At 51.8% G+C, this 13,965-nt stretch overlaps 5 protein-coding genes across 5 annotated transcripts; 4 read left to right on the top strand and 1 right to left on the bottom strand.

The window, feature by feature from the left end:
* Positions 1-1,047: 1,047 nt before the first annotated feature.
* BO72DRAFT_460898 (uncharacterized protein) lies at positions 1,048-2,215 on the top strand (the record flags this gene model as incomplete). Its single annotated transcript, XM_040946490.1, has 4 exons — positions 1,048-1,211; positions 1,274-1,689; positions 1,738-1,859; positions 1,925-2,215. 4 exons carry the CDS (start codon positions 1,048-1,050, stop codon positions 2,213-2,215), a joined length of 993 nt encoding a protein of 330 aa, XP_040798833.1.
* A 1,258-nt stretch (positions 2,216-3,473) lies between these two features.
* BO72DRAFT_529783 (glycoside hydrolase family 18 protein) lies at positions 3,474-5,479 on the bottom strand. The gene is made up of 4 exons (XM_040950259.1): positions 4,921-5,479; positions 4,807-4,831; positions 4,521-4,755; positions 3,474-4,422 (listed from the first exon to the last, which is right to left on the bottom strand). Exons 1-4 carry the CDS (start codon positions 5,106-5,108, stop codon positions 3,731-3,733), a joined length of 1,140 nt encoding a protein of 379 aa, XP_040798832.1. The 5' UTR covers positions 5,109-5,479; the 3' UTR covers positions 3,474-3,730.
* A 1,691-nt stretch (positions 5,480-7,170) lies between these two features.
* Positions 7,171-8,320, top strand: yth1 (cleavage polyadenylation factor RNA-binding subunit YTH1). Its single transcript, XM_040945215.1, has one exon. It carries the CDS (start codon positions 7,392-7,394, stop codon positions 8,154-8,156), a length of 765 nt encoding a protein of 254 aa, XP_040798831.1. The 5' UTR covers positions 7,171-7,391; the 3' UTR covers positions 8,157-8,320.
* Positions 8,321-9,394: 1,074 nt separating this feature from the next.
* Positions 9,395-10,396, top strand: pst2 (putative NADH-quinone oxidoreductase Pst2). The gene is made up of 4 exons (XM_040945214.1): positions 9,395-9,455; positions 9,574-9,659; positions 9,730-10,126; positions 10,193-10,396. Exons 1-4 carry the CDS (start codon positions 9,429-9,431, stop codon positions 10,292-10,294), a joined length of 612 nt encoding a protein of 203 aa, XP_040798830.1. The 5' UTR covers positions 9,395-9,428; the 3' UTR covers positions 10,295-10,396.
* Positions 10,397-10,842: 446 nt separating this feature from the next.
* Positions 10,843-13,428, top strand: npl4 (nuclear protein localization protein 4). Its single transcript, XM_040939526.1, has 4 exons — positions 10,843-11,121; positions 11,191-11,321; positions 11,421-12,888; positions 12,980-13,428. Exons 1-4 carry the CDS (start codon positions 11,023-11,025, stop codon positions 13,304-13,306), a joined length of 2,025 nt encoding a protein of 674 aa, XP_040798829.1. The 5' UTR covers positions 10,843-11,022; the 3' UTR covers positions 13,307-13,428.
* Positions 13,429-13,965: the final 537 nt, after the last annotated feature.

The raw sequence follows: 13,965 nt of genomic DNA, 5'->3' as shown, positions 1-13,965 counted from the left end.
ACAACAGCTGGCCCCCCAGAAGGCCCTCCCCCCCACCACCCCCAGTAAGCCCTGATCGTCCGGGGGAAATTGGGTCTTCCAGATATCCAGTCCCCGTGCTCACAAACCTTGGCTCACTTTTTAGCCTTACCCCGACTAGTCATTTAGCTTGTTTGTCGTCTTTCCCCTCTTCCTTCTCCTCCTTCCCAATCGCTTCCTTCCTCCGACTGGATTGAAGTTTAAAAATTATATCTCAGCCTCGGTTCAGTGTCTACCTACAGCCGGAAGCTGCAGGTCAAGAGGCACACTGCAGATATCATGGATGTTCATCAGTTCATCATGAGCTGTTTTGCTGGGAGCGCGTGGCGAACGACCCTCCATCTGAACCTACCTCGATCGACCCGCGGGATGCTAAGTTCGGAGCAGGGATAGTCTCTGCTGGCTCGCTTCTTGCACTGTTACATCCAGCTAATTGGTAGCGGCGCCGCCAGCTGCATAGTCTGCCTAAGCATCGCTCCGCTTGAAGAGGGTCCGCGGCGTTCCATTCTTGTCGGACATATTGCTGTTGTCTATAACATGTGAAGATCGCACTGCTTCCTCCGAGACCCAGATCTATCGTCGGGGGTACTTAGGGGGGAGAACCGCTGTTTGTTTTAGTCGGTCTCAAATCCGTTTCTGGTCATTGTCATCCCTTGCCAGAGACTTTTCGAATTACCCTCGTGGGTACCGTGGTTTCTCGGTCAACTTTAATCTCCTGCTGCCCCTGCGTGTCACTTGACTGAAAGTTGAGGCTATGTATGTACCGCATCATTCCAGATCCATCCCCGATTAAAAGTTGCTCTTGTGCCATCGCGGCTAAGACTGATCTCGTTGCAGTCGTATTGACCCTTGCTTAAGACTGCTCGACACTGGCGCTGTGCAACTTCTGAAAGGAACATTTTCTGTCCCAGCTCACTTCTCTCGGGTCGGGCTCTTCTTTCTGCTTGGGAGGTGAAAGACCCCGCATATGTCACACAGACATCATCCATCCCCAGCGAACCAGCAAGACACAGACAACCCCATCTCAGCATGGCAAGTGACAGCAAGCCCCATGTCGTTGAGACCGGCACTGTGCCGGCCGCTGCTGCCTCAAAGCCCAGTTTCGGGAGCCGCGTTGCGGCTCATTTCAAGCGGTGGTGGTGGGTGCACCTCATCATCTTGATTGTGGTGGTGCTGGTGGTGGTGCTGCCGGTGTATGTTGCTATCCTTTCTTCACTGACGAATATTGCGTTCAAGCCTGACATGATCGAACCAGAGTTTACGTTGGTTACCCCAATATCGCCCAGCATGATATCAACAAGTCAACCTTGAATATCACTAGCATGGCAATCAGTGATCCGACGCCCAATTCCTTCCATTTGCAAGAGACACAGGTTATCGGGTCTAGCAGCGCCTTCAAGCCCAACATCTACTCCTTCGGTGCCGCCATCAGTCTTCTGGGCGGAGCTCCCTTCATCACAGTTCAGATTCCCAAATTCAAAGCACATGATGGCGTCGAGGTCGATGTCGACCAAGACGTTAACATCACCGACGTGGCGGCATTCACCGAGTTCAGCAAGGCGGTCATGTTAAATGAGGAGATCCAGATGAATGTGTACGGCAAGGCTGATCTGAAAGAGGGTAGCCTGCCCAAGACGAAGATCACATACAATAAGACAACAACCATCAAGGGTACGGCATCCACCCATCAAACTTAACGCATTGGCTCACAGTCAGCAGGTCTCAACAAGCTCAAGGGGTTCGAGCTAGTCGATCTTACCATCTCGACTTCTACGAAGAGTGGAAATAATGGCAAGGGGACCGTCTACATCCCCAACCCTTCGCCCTTCACACTCACTTTGGTTAGAACCCTGTCTCAGTTTATCATTTAGTTCGCGCTGTCTATAGTAGCTAATGCTTTCGCTAGGGCAATGTCACACTTGACCTATCCGTCAATGGCACTGCTATTGGCCAATCCTACCTGACCGACCTCACCATCCGCCCCGGCAACAATACCCTTCCCATGACTGCCAACGTTAGCACCCTCACCGTGGCAGGCATGCTTGGTAGTTATCCCACTTTGATGCTTCCCGTTGACATCATCGGCAATTCGAGCGTCTACAACGGCGAGGAACTAACGTATTTCGCCGACGCTCTAGCTGCTAACACACTCAGCGTAGAGCTGAACGTGACGAAGGCATTGGGAGGTATTCTTTAGCTTGGGGTCATCGCTTTCTTGGGAAAGTCTAGGATAGGAGATGAAAAGTTGAGATGGGGGCCGTCTATCTTGCTCGAAAATGGTTATCCTGTATATGTTACATTAATACTTTTCTTTTGTGATATGTTGTGTCATGACGAGGATTGATGAGTGAAATGGTATCTATGCTAAATGGCTATATAATAAGGTTTACTGCTATGAGGATGAATTGAAAGACCTGTCATCTGTCATCTGTCATCTGAACACCTAAAAAAAACATCATGCTTCGAGATGTGGTCCCCGTTGCTTGCGCGCCAGATGACCGCGTGCATGTCTTGCTACTTTAACCGGCTTACCCATGACCACCTCCACCGGGGCACAGCTTCGACAACGGTGAAAAAGCAACTGCAAACCTTAATCCTGTCCCTGTGGATCTCCTCGACCATCATCGACCCGGATCTCTGGTGAACTCAACTCTCTGGTGTGTCCGCCTTCGCCTTTGCCTTCCCCGTAGCCTGCTGTCAGCTAGTAGTCTATGATTAATGATGTGGAGATCCACGCCTAGAACAATCTTTCTCCTCCCCCCTTCTCCTCCCCCGCCTCCGCTCTTCCCTGTCACTGTAGCTCCCCCCGCCCCCTCCCCCCCACACACCTAGGTACGATATCCGGGGTCCAACGCTATCCACTAGGCAAAGCCCATACTTATTGGGTCGACAGTGACCATTCATTGTAGTGGATACCGTACCATGGGGCCGGGAATTAGGTTTTCAGACTACCTTACCTACTCGTAACATGACACGCTACTTGATTTGCCCAGTGCATCTATCATCATCAGCATCATACCATATCTGCCATTGTGTGGGGTTGGTACCCGATCCGGTGAGTTCGCGAATGGGTATTTTACTCTTTTTTTGGGGGAGGGGCGGGGATGGGCGGAAAGTTAGTACAGTACATTGATGCGTTAATGCATCGATTCCTTGTAATATTGTCTGTTGTTATGTGGGGGCTTTTTGTTGGGGAGATGAAGTTCAACACTCTGATGGAGAAGAGATCAGATGGATTAGAATGGGATGAGCTTAGAAATAGAAATTACTCGGTCGTTGTTAGGTATGTTTTGTTGGGTTTAGGGGGAATGGAGTTATTGGTTGAGTTGGGGTTAATGCTTTCTGTAGAAACTGAACTAATGGTGGTGTGTGTGTGTGTATTTGCATGTGTGTAATCCCGCTTTAAATGTCTTGAGTGCGTGTGTCTTATTGGCATGGCCAATAAACTTAGGTCAATAATCTTAGATAGCTATATTGTGTGGTTGGAGTCTACGGGGAACAATATCATCACAGCCAACTTCTCATCTCGCTTATACCGCAGGGTATACCAATAAACATACAAGGAATGCAGATAGCGAGAGAGAGAGAAAGAAAGAAAGAAAGAAAGAAAAAAAAAGCACCAACAAGCCGAATGCAGCCACATCTCTTCTCCGTTTCTTCTTCCTCTCCTTCAAGGTCTCTCTTCCCAGTCTCACCCGAGGAGACAACAAAATCACATATCATGCAAACTCTCATATCCAACCTCTACTAAGCTCTTTCCCTTCCCGCCACTCTTATCCCCACCAATATGCCAGTAGAACAGTCCCCCGAGTTTCATCCTCGTCACGAACTTCGCCTTCAGCTGCACCGTCCGCGGGGTGTCGTACGTGACAAACCCGCCATCCACGCCACCGACACAATATGCCGCGCCGGCCTCCTCGTCCACGACCTCCCGCGCACCGGGTCGGGGCAGGTCGCAGTAATCGAAGATCCCGTCCTCGCCCCCGCAGCCCGCATATCGCTGGCCTGGGCCGGAACAACCAAGGAATGACCGGCCGTAGACGGGAATCCCCAGCAGAAGCTTTTTGGGATCGATGGGGTGGTTGTTGAGAATGTAGGCAATGCTGGATTGACAGGACAGGGTATTGCTGCTCGCATTGGGATGCGAACTACCCGGGGGGGCCGTGAGTTGGGCGTGGTGGCCGGTTTCCGGCGTCCAGGGTCCCGTGAAGTCATAGGCCATGATGTTGAGGAGGTCCAGATAGGATTGGGCTTTGGAGAGATCGATGTGTCGCAAGAACCAGGGCGATGCGGGGAGGGCTGATGTTACAAGGTAGCGTGGGGTCGGGAGAGACTTGCGGATTTGGGCGAGGAGGCGGATATAGTCGGCGCCTTGATGGGCGTCCGAGGGGTGTTCCCAGTTCACTTTTTGAGCAATTGTTAGCATGGAGTTGCAAGTACGTTGCGTAGAAAACAGGGTTGAGTGGTATTAGAGAGCGCGGAGCAGAAAGAAATAAGCTTACCATCTACCCCATCTAGGCCGTACTCGTCTACCAGTGCTCGGGCAGTCCGCCCAAAAGTCTCCATACAGGATTGACTGCGAGCCACGCGCGAGAAGTTTTCACTTCCCTTGCCAGCGCCACCGATAGAGAGAATGAGTTTCAGTTTAGGATACTTTGGCTTGAGCTGGGCGAAAGCCCGGAGACAGCCGGTAGTGCCGTCGACGGGCATCTGTATGTCGGCCCATTCGTCGCTCAACTGGATATAGTCAGTTTACAACCCAGAAAAAGAGAGCGGAAGATTACTCACATAGACGGTACCATCTTCTTTAACCCTATGAGAAGAGAAGCAAAATTGGTTAACATCCTCTGTATGGGTTCAGGGCCCGAGGGCCAGATATGGGTGCTGAGTGGCTACTAGTACCAGGCAAATGCGTAGAATATATGCGAGACAAATCCCAATCGCAGCGAGGAAGGGGACTGTTTCTGATAAATGCGCCAGTTGGGATAGTAAGCCGCATTCAGATAGAAGGGCACCTCATAAGAGCTGCTGCTGGAGCGTTCGGCTGCTTTGCGACGCCAGTGTGGGAATAGTGCGGAATTAGAGAACATAATGAGGTGGGGGCCCTAGGAGGGCGAGGAGGATGCGGGAAACAATGATATTGAGCTTAGCAAGCCCACAATCGATGACTAGAGCCTCTTTGGATCCGATAGAGAGACAGAGCGAAAAAGTGACGAGAGTGAAGGCGAAGGATGAAGACGAATAGACTGGTTGAGAATGGCGTCACGTGTGTGGGATATGGGCAGTGAGAGGACGAAATGATTGTTTTCTTGAGCTTCTTGTAGTTCTCTCGTCGTCTGGACAAACTGATTATGTCTGAGCCTCCTACACCCACGACTTTGTGTCAGTTATCGGAATTTTTATCTGAACCTATCGACTCATCTGTTCGATTTTTCTGGAAGATTGAAATCCCTCACTCGAACCGGGCAAGAATAAGACAGAGACGGACGTGGAAGGAAAAAGGGTCAGAGTTAAACAGCAAGACCGAACGAAGCGAAGTGACAGAAGTACAGACTCTCCCAAAGAAGGCAACCGCAGGAGTTACCTAGTAAATAGAAGCAGTTAAGTTAGTACTTGACCTACCGTAAGGTACGTTCAAGTTAGTTCTTCTCCCGTTTTGCGATTCCATTACTACTGGTACAGTACTAATAGTCTTAGGGAGCCCGGGTACGCTATTTCTAGGGCTTCCTAATAGTTAGTCAATGCGGCGGCGGACAAATCCTCCACCTCCACCATCACCACCACCATGATGATGAGAATAATGATAATGATTATGCCCAGAAGTGAAGCCAATCACACGGCCCGTCTAGGCAGAACAGGCAGAGTTTCAGGCCTCAGTCACAATTCTCTCAGTCACTCACACACACTCACACACACCTCTATCTCTTCGTGTTGGCTCGTCGGATCAGAATCAGCCCCAGACACGGTCCGAACGTCTGGCTCTCTCCCCGCCTATGACAGTTCCAGGTCGGACGTCCTTTTTAAGCCATCGGGCGGGTCATTGGCTGCCTTCGAGGCTTCATTCTGACCTCAGCACAACAGCTCCGTAAGGTATCTTCAGTGCACCAACGCTCAGAGCCTGTTTTGATGGCATTTGGGCTCTTTCACTCTCTGGCTTGGTGCCAACACCTCAATTCCAGGTGGATCAAAGACAAGAAATGCGACTGATCCCATGCAGCCATGAAAAAAGGATCGACCGATGATTGAGCTCCGGCGCCGAATCAGCATTGCAGTTGTGCAAGTAATATTAGTGCTTCTTGGGCGACATGGGCCGCTGCTCATCCGCCATCCCTCCCTCTCTAATTAACTGCTACGAGTAGTTCACAGGTTTCTTGATCAGTCGTTCCGAACCAGACTGGATAATCGATGTAGTGGGGAAATGCATTTTTGGTTTTACTTTTGTCTTGGAGATACTCGGGCTTGAACCCTGGCCATTTCGAGTACCACCGTCGCAGTGGTTTTATAGGGGTGATCCTTGGTCAAGGTGAATATGCTGACTGTAGTGGTGATATAGACACAGCCACAGAAGGAAGGAACCGCGATCCGAGAGAGATATGAGTTATACCCAAGGCATAAGTTGCTGCTGGAAGGGTGAGACAACGGATGACTTGGGCTATCTTAGCGTGGCAGACGACGTATCTCCCGGTGCTCGTCAGCAACCAGCGGTCGCACGGGGTGGGTGGAGGTGCCCATGAAATACGAGAAGAAGGACAAGAGAAACAGTTGTTCTCACAGCCAGGCGGATCCTGATTCTACCCCAGATTCCAAGCGCAGTGATTCTGTCTCGAAGCTTGTAGGCCCCAAAGTAGCCGACCATGTAATGCTGGCCGTGCCAACAATGTTGATGCTCGTCATATGCAGGGGCAGCCCGACGCTTCTCCGGGGAAGATTTCCCCAGACAGCTGGAGCGTACGAGCTATCGCATTCTGGCTAGTTTTCCTGTCTGATCACGGTACTCCGTACTAAGAATGTATGATCTGTCCGATCTGAATGTTTTGGGATTTGACTTCGACTTGGTTCCATCATGCAGGAGCTGAGTAATCTGCTCGAGCTGTTGCCACCGCCTACCGCTCAAAGAATATTGCCGCTTTGTCGCTCGGGCTGATCTCTTCTAGTCTTTGTCTTTGTTACTTCACATTCCTCCTGTTGTCTTACTCCTAGCTCACAACCCATAAAACGGTCTGACACACGAGAGCACTTCTCAGCGGGACTGGCCCATTTCTCGGAGCTTTGATATTGACCAAGAGTACTGGTCCCTCGTTCAATTTACACTATCTCTTCGTTTCTTATCCAATTGACAGCTCTTTCCCGCGTCCTCTGACAAGCTCAACACAATGGCGACTGACGTCGGCCATGTTGCCTCGCGCATCCTGTCCCCCGATACTCCTCGCGACCCGAACTTCGATGATTTTTCCTTCATTCCTTTCCTGCGCAGTAGCTATGGATTCGGCCTAGCTAGCGACGTTCCCGAATGCAAGGCCTTCCACGAGGGCCACTGTCCGCTGGGGCCGGCCTGCCCGGACCGACATCCTACGCCCTCACGCATGACCACGTCAATGACGACAGCCTCGGGACTGGCGCCCTCAACAACGCATGGATCACTGGTTTGCAAACACTTTCTCAAGGGGCTCTGCAAAAAAGGCATTAAATGCGAGTACCTCCACGAATACAACCTGCGGCGCATGCCCGAGTGCCAGTCCTTCTCTCGATCCGGCTACTGCCCGAATGGCGACGATTGCCTTTACCAACACGTTCGGGAGGAAGCCCGGTTGCCGCCGTGCGAACACTATGACCGGGGCTTCTGCGAGCTGGGACCGCTGTGTGCCAAGCGGCATGTGCGCCGCCGTCTCTGCCCGTTCTACCTAGCGGGATTCTGCCCGGAAGGAAAGAACTGCACAGATGCGCACCCCCGGTGGTCGGAGAACCTACCGCGGCCCACGATGCGAGTGGAGAAGACGGAAGAGGACCTGGAGCGGGAGCGGGCTCTGATCCGCGAGGAACAGGAGAAGGAAAAAGAACGGGAGCGCGAATGGCGGAGCGAACGTGGCCGTGGCGGAGGTTTCATGCGCGGCCGGTTCCGTGGGCGTGGGCGTGGCTAGACGATGCTCTCTCGGGGAGAAATTCTGTGAGATTCCAGTTGCTGCATTGTGAAGATACCCCCTCCGTGGCATTTGATGATGATTTGATTTATTTTACGACGCAAAGCGGGCATGTGATGTATGTATTTTATGCAGATATAAGAGTCGGAGAAGAGGGCCAAACGTTTAGCCTAATACGAGATCTTACACCTTCGAATTTCAAGGACTTATCAGTAACTATGTACAATGATTGCTAGGGTCGGGGTCTGCAGTTCGTATAGATTGCAGATAAGATGGGCTGACGGGCTGATTGCGTGTTGGGACGAGCGGTGGCCTAGAGCGATTCTAGTTTCCAGATAGGGATGCCAGCCCATGACGCCCGGAATGGCGTCTTTCTCTACGTGGCTAAAATTGTTTTTATTTCAATGTATATAATGCATTGCCTAATAACTTAGTAATGATAGAAGCGTTTATATCAACATAATGCAAACAAATGGGTAGTTAAATGGAGAGTGTTTATAATGGATCCAGGAGCATCAACTGCAATGATCCATGACCGAATTCTGTTGCTACTCGTGTAACACATCCGACCACTTCGGGCCGCGGGCCTCCCCCGCCGTATCCCGAAAGGGGATATGGTACAGCTGGAGCCTACAGGCTCTCTCTCTGGTAGACTAGACTTCTCTAAGGTTTCTACACAGTAACTTCTAACTTCTGAGAGCGTAAGATGAGAACCGGACTAGACCCGAGTCGACTAGCCCTACCTTGTACTAATGGCTGATTAACAGATTAACAATACGGGCAATGGACTCCACCGCGCCCACCTTTCCAGGAGGTTCTGAACTTCTGATTTTCCAAATGCGCAGGCGGAATTTAAGCGCGATTTGTCACCGTCCCGTAAGATGGCTTTCCCATTGCTGATTGGTTCGATGCTCTCTTTGCTTCCCCGCTCGTCCCACTGCCCTCTGCCCCTCACCAATCACCAGCTCTCGGGCCCAGGGTCTGTCATCGATTACGGATGCTTGCCAAAGCAATTGAACCTCTTTTTCCCCGTGGCTGCGTAGCAACTGTTTGTTGTACATACGTACTTGCTGGATTGGGGAGGGGGGAGGGGGGCCTCAGCGAGAGGGGCCTTTCTATCTCACGGTCTCGCCGGTCCCAATTCTTTGACTATATATTTGCTGCTTCTCTGCCCCTCTTTGACCGGCCCCTCTTTCTTCTCATCAGTCTTAGTATCCCAAAGACCGTTTTCTGTCATTCTTCCTGAAATCAACCCCCTCACGAACAATCACCATGGCTCCCAAGATTGCTATCGTCTTCGTATGTACTCCCCCAATCCATTGCTATACTCCCTCCATCATACAATGGGAAGATAATCAATTCGTCCTGGTCGTTTCTCAGGAATCTGGAACATCGTCACTGATGGTTGATCATACAGTACTCGATGTACGGCCACATCCAGCAGTTGGCCGAGGCTGAGAAGAAGGGTATTGAGGCTGCTGGCGGCTCTGCCGACATCTACCAGTGAGTTTGTACCTGGACGAAGCATCATCCAGGTGATCTGGTAATAGCTAACGCAGTTTACCTTATCTAGGGTCGCTGAGACGCTTCCTGAGGAGGTCCTGGCTAAGATGCACGCTCCTCCCAAGTCCAGCTACCCCGTCGTCGAGCCCAAGACTCTGCTCGAGTATGATGCTGTTCTCTTCGGTATCCCCACCCGTTACGGTAACTTCCCTGCCCAGTGGAAGGCTTTCTGGGACCAGACCGGTGGAATCTGGGCTACCGGTGGCTACTGGGGCAAGTATGCCGGTCTCTTCATCTCCACCGGTACCCAGGGTGGTGGTCAGGAGTCCACTGCTCTTGCGTCCATGAGCACCCTCGCTCACCACGGTTTCGTCTACGTCCCTCTCGGCTACAAGACCGTCTTCGGCCAGCTGTCCAACCTCAACGAGGTCCACGGTGGCAGCCCCTGGGGTGCCGGTACTTTCGCTGTAAGCCACCATGCCCTTGTCAATTGCGTGAATCAGTCTTGCTTCATCCACTAACACCACTATCAGGGTGCCGACGGTTCCCGCCAGCCTTCCGCTCTCGAGCTCGAGGTTGCCCAGGCTCAGGGCAAGGCCTTCTACGAGCACGTCTCCAAGCACAACTTCGCTTGACTACATGGTAGCGAGCAGACCCAGTCGGAGTCGCCTGCCGCTGCCCAGCCGCAGCAGAAGACCGAGACGGAGAAGCCCGCGCCTAAACCTGCACAAAACGGACAAAGCACCCAGGCGGCGACCCGGGAGGAGAAGAGCAATGAGGGACCTTGTGGCCTGCCCAAGAAGTGTGTCATTCAGTAGAAAACTGAGTTGCTTAATATCCTACCGTCTCTCTGCTCTGTAACTGGGCTTGCTTTTGTTTCTGTTTCGGTTGGTATGGCGTTCGGTTATAAAGGGAGGGAAATTCAAGTACATAATTCACGTGATACACCAGACTTCGGTCTAAATAGAGAATGAATGATAATATATTCGGCATATGTATCTATATGTTATTGCCTGTTTATTGACAGAGAGGATGTACTGTAGAAAGGAAGCATGATTGATTACACATCTGAACGCTGTTGAAAATGGGAAGCGGCAGTTCCTGACAAGAGCCAAGGCGGTGAGGCGTAGCTTACGGTGGCCGATGACGATAGAGCTTCGCTGCCTTCTTCGCCCGCCGGAGAGCTTCCTATTCTCCGACTATCTTCCTCGTTCTCTGAGATCCATCTTCAGCCTCACTTTCTCCTGAATCCTGACATGACCTTATGATTACGATGAAGCAGTGAAGCCTGAGCTTAGTGGAAATCGAGAAACCTTCCATTTTCAACCTCCCGCATCCTCCTCTGGAGCCTCTATCGCCCATCATGGCATCCCGGTCGATTATTTTGAGATTCGAAAGCCGCAACGGCCAGTTCCGGCTGACAGTCAGTCCTCAGGACTTGTTTCCTACTCTTCAGCAGAAGGTGAAAAATCAATGTCGAGAACGAATAGATAGCATCAGCATGAAGGAACTAACCTTAACCTCACTTTAGATTGTTGAACATCTACCCCCCAGCACAGATCCCGCATCGATCGCCCTCTCCAACAAGCCCATAGGTACTGGTGGTGAAGAGAGGCTTCTAAGCACTCTTGGTGGGGTGGTGATCGAAAGGGTTGGCCTCAAGTGAGTTTGCATCGAGTCCCCAATCGAGCCCCCACAGCACGTCAGCTAGACTCGATTGCTGAGTACAGCGGCTAACAACTGCTCTGCTGGTAATCTCAGACACGGAGACAAGCTCTATCTCGGCTATAACGAGACACAAGGACAACAGAAAAGCTCTGTCAACGGGGTCCCTGCCTCAATCGAAACGTCCCGCCGCTTGAACGGAGCACCTGTTCCGCAGAACGATACCGTCACCTTCCGCCCCCCGCAACCGACCTCCCCAACCACTGTGATCAAGAACCCCTGGGATGTGGTGCAACAATCACCGCTCGATGATGCGCTGGACAAGAAGGACGGCAAGATCCATCGGCCCCGCGATATGAAGATGTGTCGACATGGTCCCAAGGGCATGTGTGACTATTGCATGCCGCTCGAGCCATATGACCCCAAATACCTGGCTGAGAAGAAGATCAAACATCTCTCCTTCCACTCGTACCTCCAAAAACTCAACGCCTCCACCAACAAAGCGGAGCTCAAAAGCTCTTTCATGCCCCCGCTCAATGAACCCTACTATCGCGTCAGACGAGACTGCCCGTCCGGACATCCTCAATGGCCGGAGGGCATTTGCACGAAGTGTCAGCCCAGTGCCATCAGTTTACAGCCGCAAGAGTTCCGGATGGTCGATCATGTGGAGTTCGCCCACTCAGAGCTTGTCAACTCGTTGCTCAACTTCTGGCGGAAATCCGGAGCCCAGCGGTTGGGATTCTTGTACGGAACCTACGAAGAATATGCGGAAGTACCCTTGGGCGTCAAAGCAGTGGTGCAGGCAATCTATGAGCCTCCGCAAGTTGATGAAGTTGACGGTGTCACGCTGCACGAGTGGCCCGATGAGAAGGAGGTCGATGAGGTGGCGCGGCTTTGTGGCATGGAGAAGATTGGAGTGATATTTACAGACCTGCTTGATGCAGGTAACGGAGATGGATCAGTAGTGTGCAAGCGGCACATTGATTCATACTATCTTTCTTCCCTCGAGATCGCTTTCGCAGCGCGCCTACAAGCTCAACATCCCAAGGCAACAAAATGGAGCCGGACGGGCCGGTTTGGATCCAACTTCGTCACCTGTGTCCTCAGTGGAGATGAAGAAGGTGCGATCACTGTCAGCGCGTACCAAGCATCTGTGGCTGCAGTCGAGATGGTTCGAGCCGACATCGTCGAGCCGTCCGCCGAACCATCTGTGATGCTGGTCCAGTCTGAGGATGACGATGAGCAGAACAAATCTCGATATATCCCTGAGGTCTTCTACCGCAAGATCAACGAATACGGCGTCAGTGCCCAACAGAATGCCAAACCCAGCTTTCCAGTGGAATATCTCCTGGTCACATTGACCCATGGTTTCCCCACCGAATCTTCCCCCCTCTTCACCGACAGCAGCTTCCCCATCGAGAACCGCGAAGTCATTGGCGAGAGTCAAGAATTACGCAACGTCGCGAAGAAGCTTGTTTCGCATGGTGACCCGGAGAAGGCAATCCGTGCCGTGTCAGATTTCCACTTGCTGTGCTTCCTGCACAACCTCTCCACCTTCAGCAAAGTATGGCCTGCTGCTATGTCCCCTTTCCTCCCTTCTAGAAGTACATCGCAATATTATCAGTCGCATGCTAACATATCCTCCCACTCCCCAGGACGAAGAATCTCTCCTCTGCCGCGTCGCAACCTCCCGTAACCCCGCTGATGGTATGCAGCTGATCAACACCCCCGGCTGGGCGACACTGGTCACAATTCTGCAGGAAAGTGGTGAGCGGCCCCCCAAGCGCCCCTGGCTGAGCACGGCCACACTACCTCCATCTTCATCATCACCATCACTATCACCTGGATCTGAGCTCCCTCTCCCCATGAGAAAAGCCGGTCGACGCCCCTTTCCCTCTGCCTCTGCCTCCTCCCGATCCGCCTCCCCCAAATCAGAAAGTGAACAGCTTGCTAAGAGGTTTAAGGGAGCTAGCCTAGAATGAGTGATTGATTCTGGTTCTTCCACGTCGAATGGAGAAACACCTTCCAACCCGCGGAAACCCGTCTCAGCATTTTTCCCGCTCCACCTGCTTGCCTCTCTCCGCTGCTCCCTCACCGATGTTACCCCCTCGCTCTTTGCTATCCATATTATAGGGAGAGCTCGAGTTGCGATCAACCTTTTAGTATAAGCGCTGTTCGATCCCTATCTCGGTTGATATGGTTTGTTGATCAGCCTTGAAGGGTCAATGGGGCCATGTGAGGGATTACTTGAGGGGTCAATAGGACCAGTCACTAGTCCGGAGAAGCATCAGTGGTCGTTGATGATGCTCTATCTAGGATATAGTTTCACCCCCAAGCAAGGATATATCTCTTTCAACAGGCGCTTGCCTCTCATTCTAGTTAAGGCATACTCACCCACGTATCTGGCCCCCTTTTCGCGTGCTGGTGCCAAGCTCGGCTACACAGTACTTACTTTTCGGCCGTTTGTAGCATGCCTATTTGAGGTCCGTAACAACCGGTAGTGGCAACAAGCTTGCACAGAATCATGATGCAAACATTTTGGAGATGAACTTGTTGATGAAGCGAGAGAGAGACGATTCACATTCCATATTCCCAGTGAGTGCCATACACATTTTAGCCCAATGCGTCAAATAGAAAGGGA

The sequence above is a fragment of the Aspergillus fijiensis genome, assembly GCF_003184825.1.
Source record: "Aspergillus fijiensis CBS 313.89 unplaced genomic scaffold BO72scaffold_44, whole genome shotgun sequence".
Classification (NCBI taxonomy): domain Eukaryota; kingdom Fungi; phylum Ascomycota; class Eurotiomycetes; order Eurotiales; family Aspergillaceae; genus Aspergillus; species Aspergillus fijiensis.
This window is presented reverse-complemented; position numbering and strand designations above follow the sequence as displayed.

Bases quoted from the DNA above. Each gene is read 5' to 3' on its own strand.
- yth1 (XM_040945215.1), top strand. From the start codon at position 7,392: ATGGCGACTGACGTCGGCCATGTTGCCTCGCGCATCCTGTCCCCCGAT.
- pst2 (XM_040945214.1), top strand. From the start codon at position 9,429: ATGGCTCCCAAGATTGCTATCGTCTTC. The intron at 9,456-9,573 runs GTATGTACTCCC...TTGATCATACAG, and splicing joins CCAAGATTGCTATCGTCTTC to TACTCGATGTACGGCCACAT. The intron at 9,660-9,729 runs GTGAGTTTGTAC...TACCTTATCTAG, and splicing joins GGCTCTGCCGACATCTACCA to GGTCGCTGAGACGCTTCCTG.
- npl4 (XM_040939526.1), top strand. From the start codon at position 11,023: ATGGCATCCCGGTCGATTATTTTGAGATTCGAAAGCCGCAACGGCCAG. The intron at 11,122-11,190 runs GTGAAAAATCAA...ACCTCACTTTAG, and splicing joins TTCCTACTCTTCAGCAGAAG to ATTGTTGAACATCTACCCCC. The intron at 11,322-11,420 runs GTGAGTTTGCAT...TGGTAATCTCAG, and splicing joins ATCGAAAGGGTTGGCCTCAA to ACACGGAGACAAGCTCTATC.
- BO72DRAFT_529783 (XM_040950259.1), bottom strand. From the start codon at position 5,108: ATGTTCTCTAATTCCGCACTATTCCCACACTGGCGTCGCAAAGCAGCC. The intron at 4,832-4,920 runs GTACTAGTAGCC...CTCTTCTCATAG, and splicing joins ATATTCTACGCATTTGCCTG to GGTTAAAGAAGATGGTACCG. The intron at 4,423-4,520 runs GTAAGCTTATTT...TTGCTCAAAAAG, and splicing joins CGGCCTAGATGGGGTAGATG to TGAACTGGGAACACCCCTCG.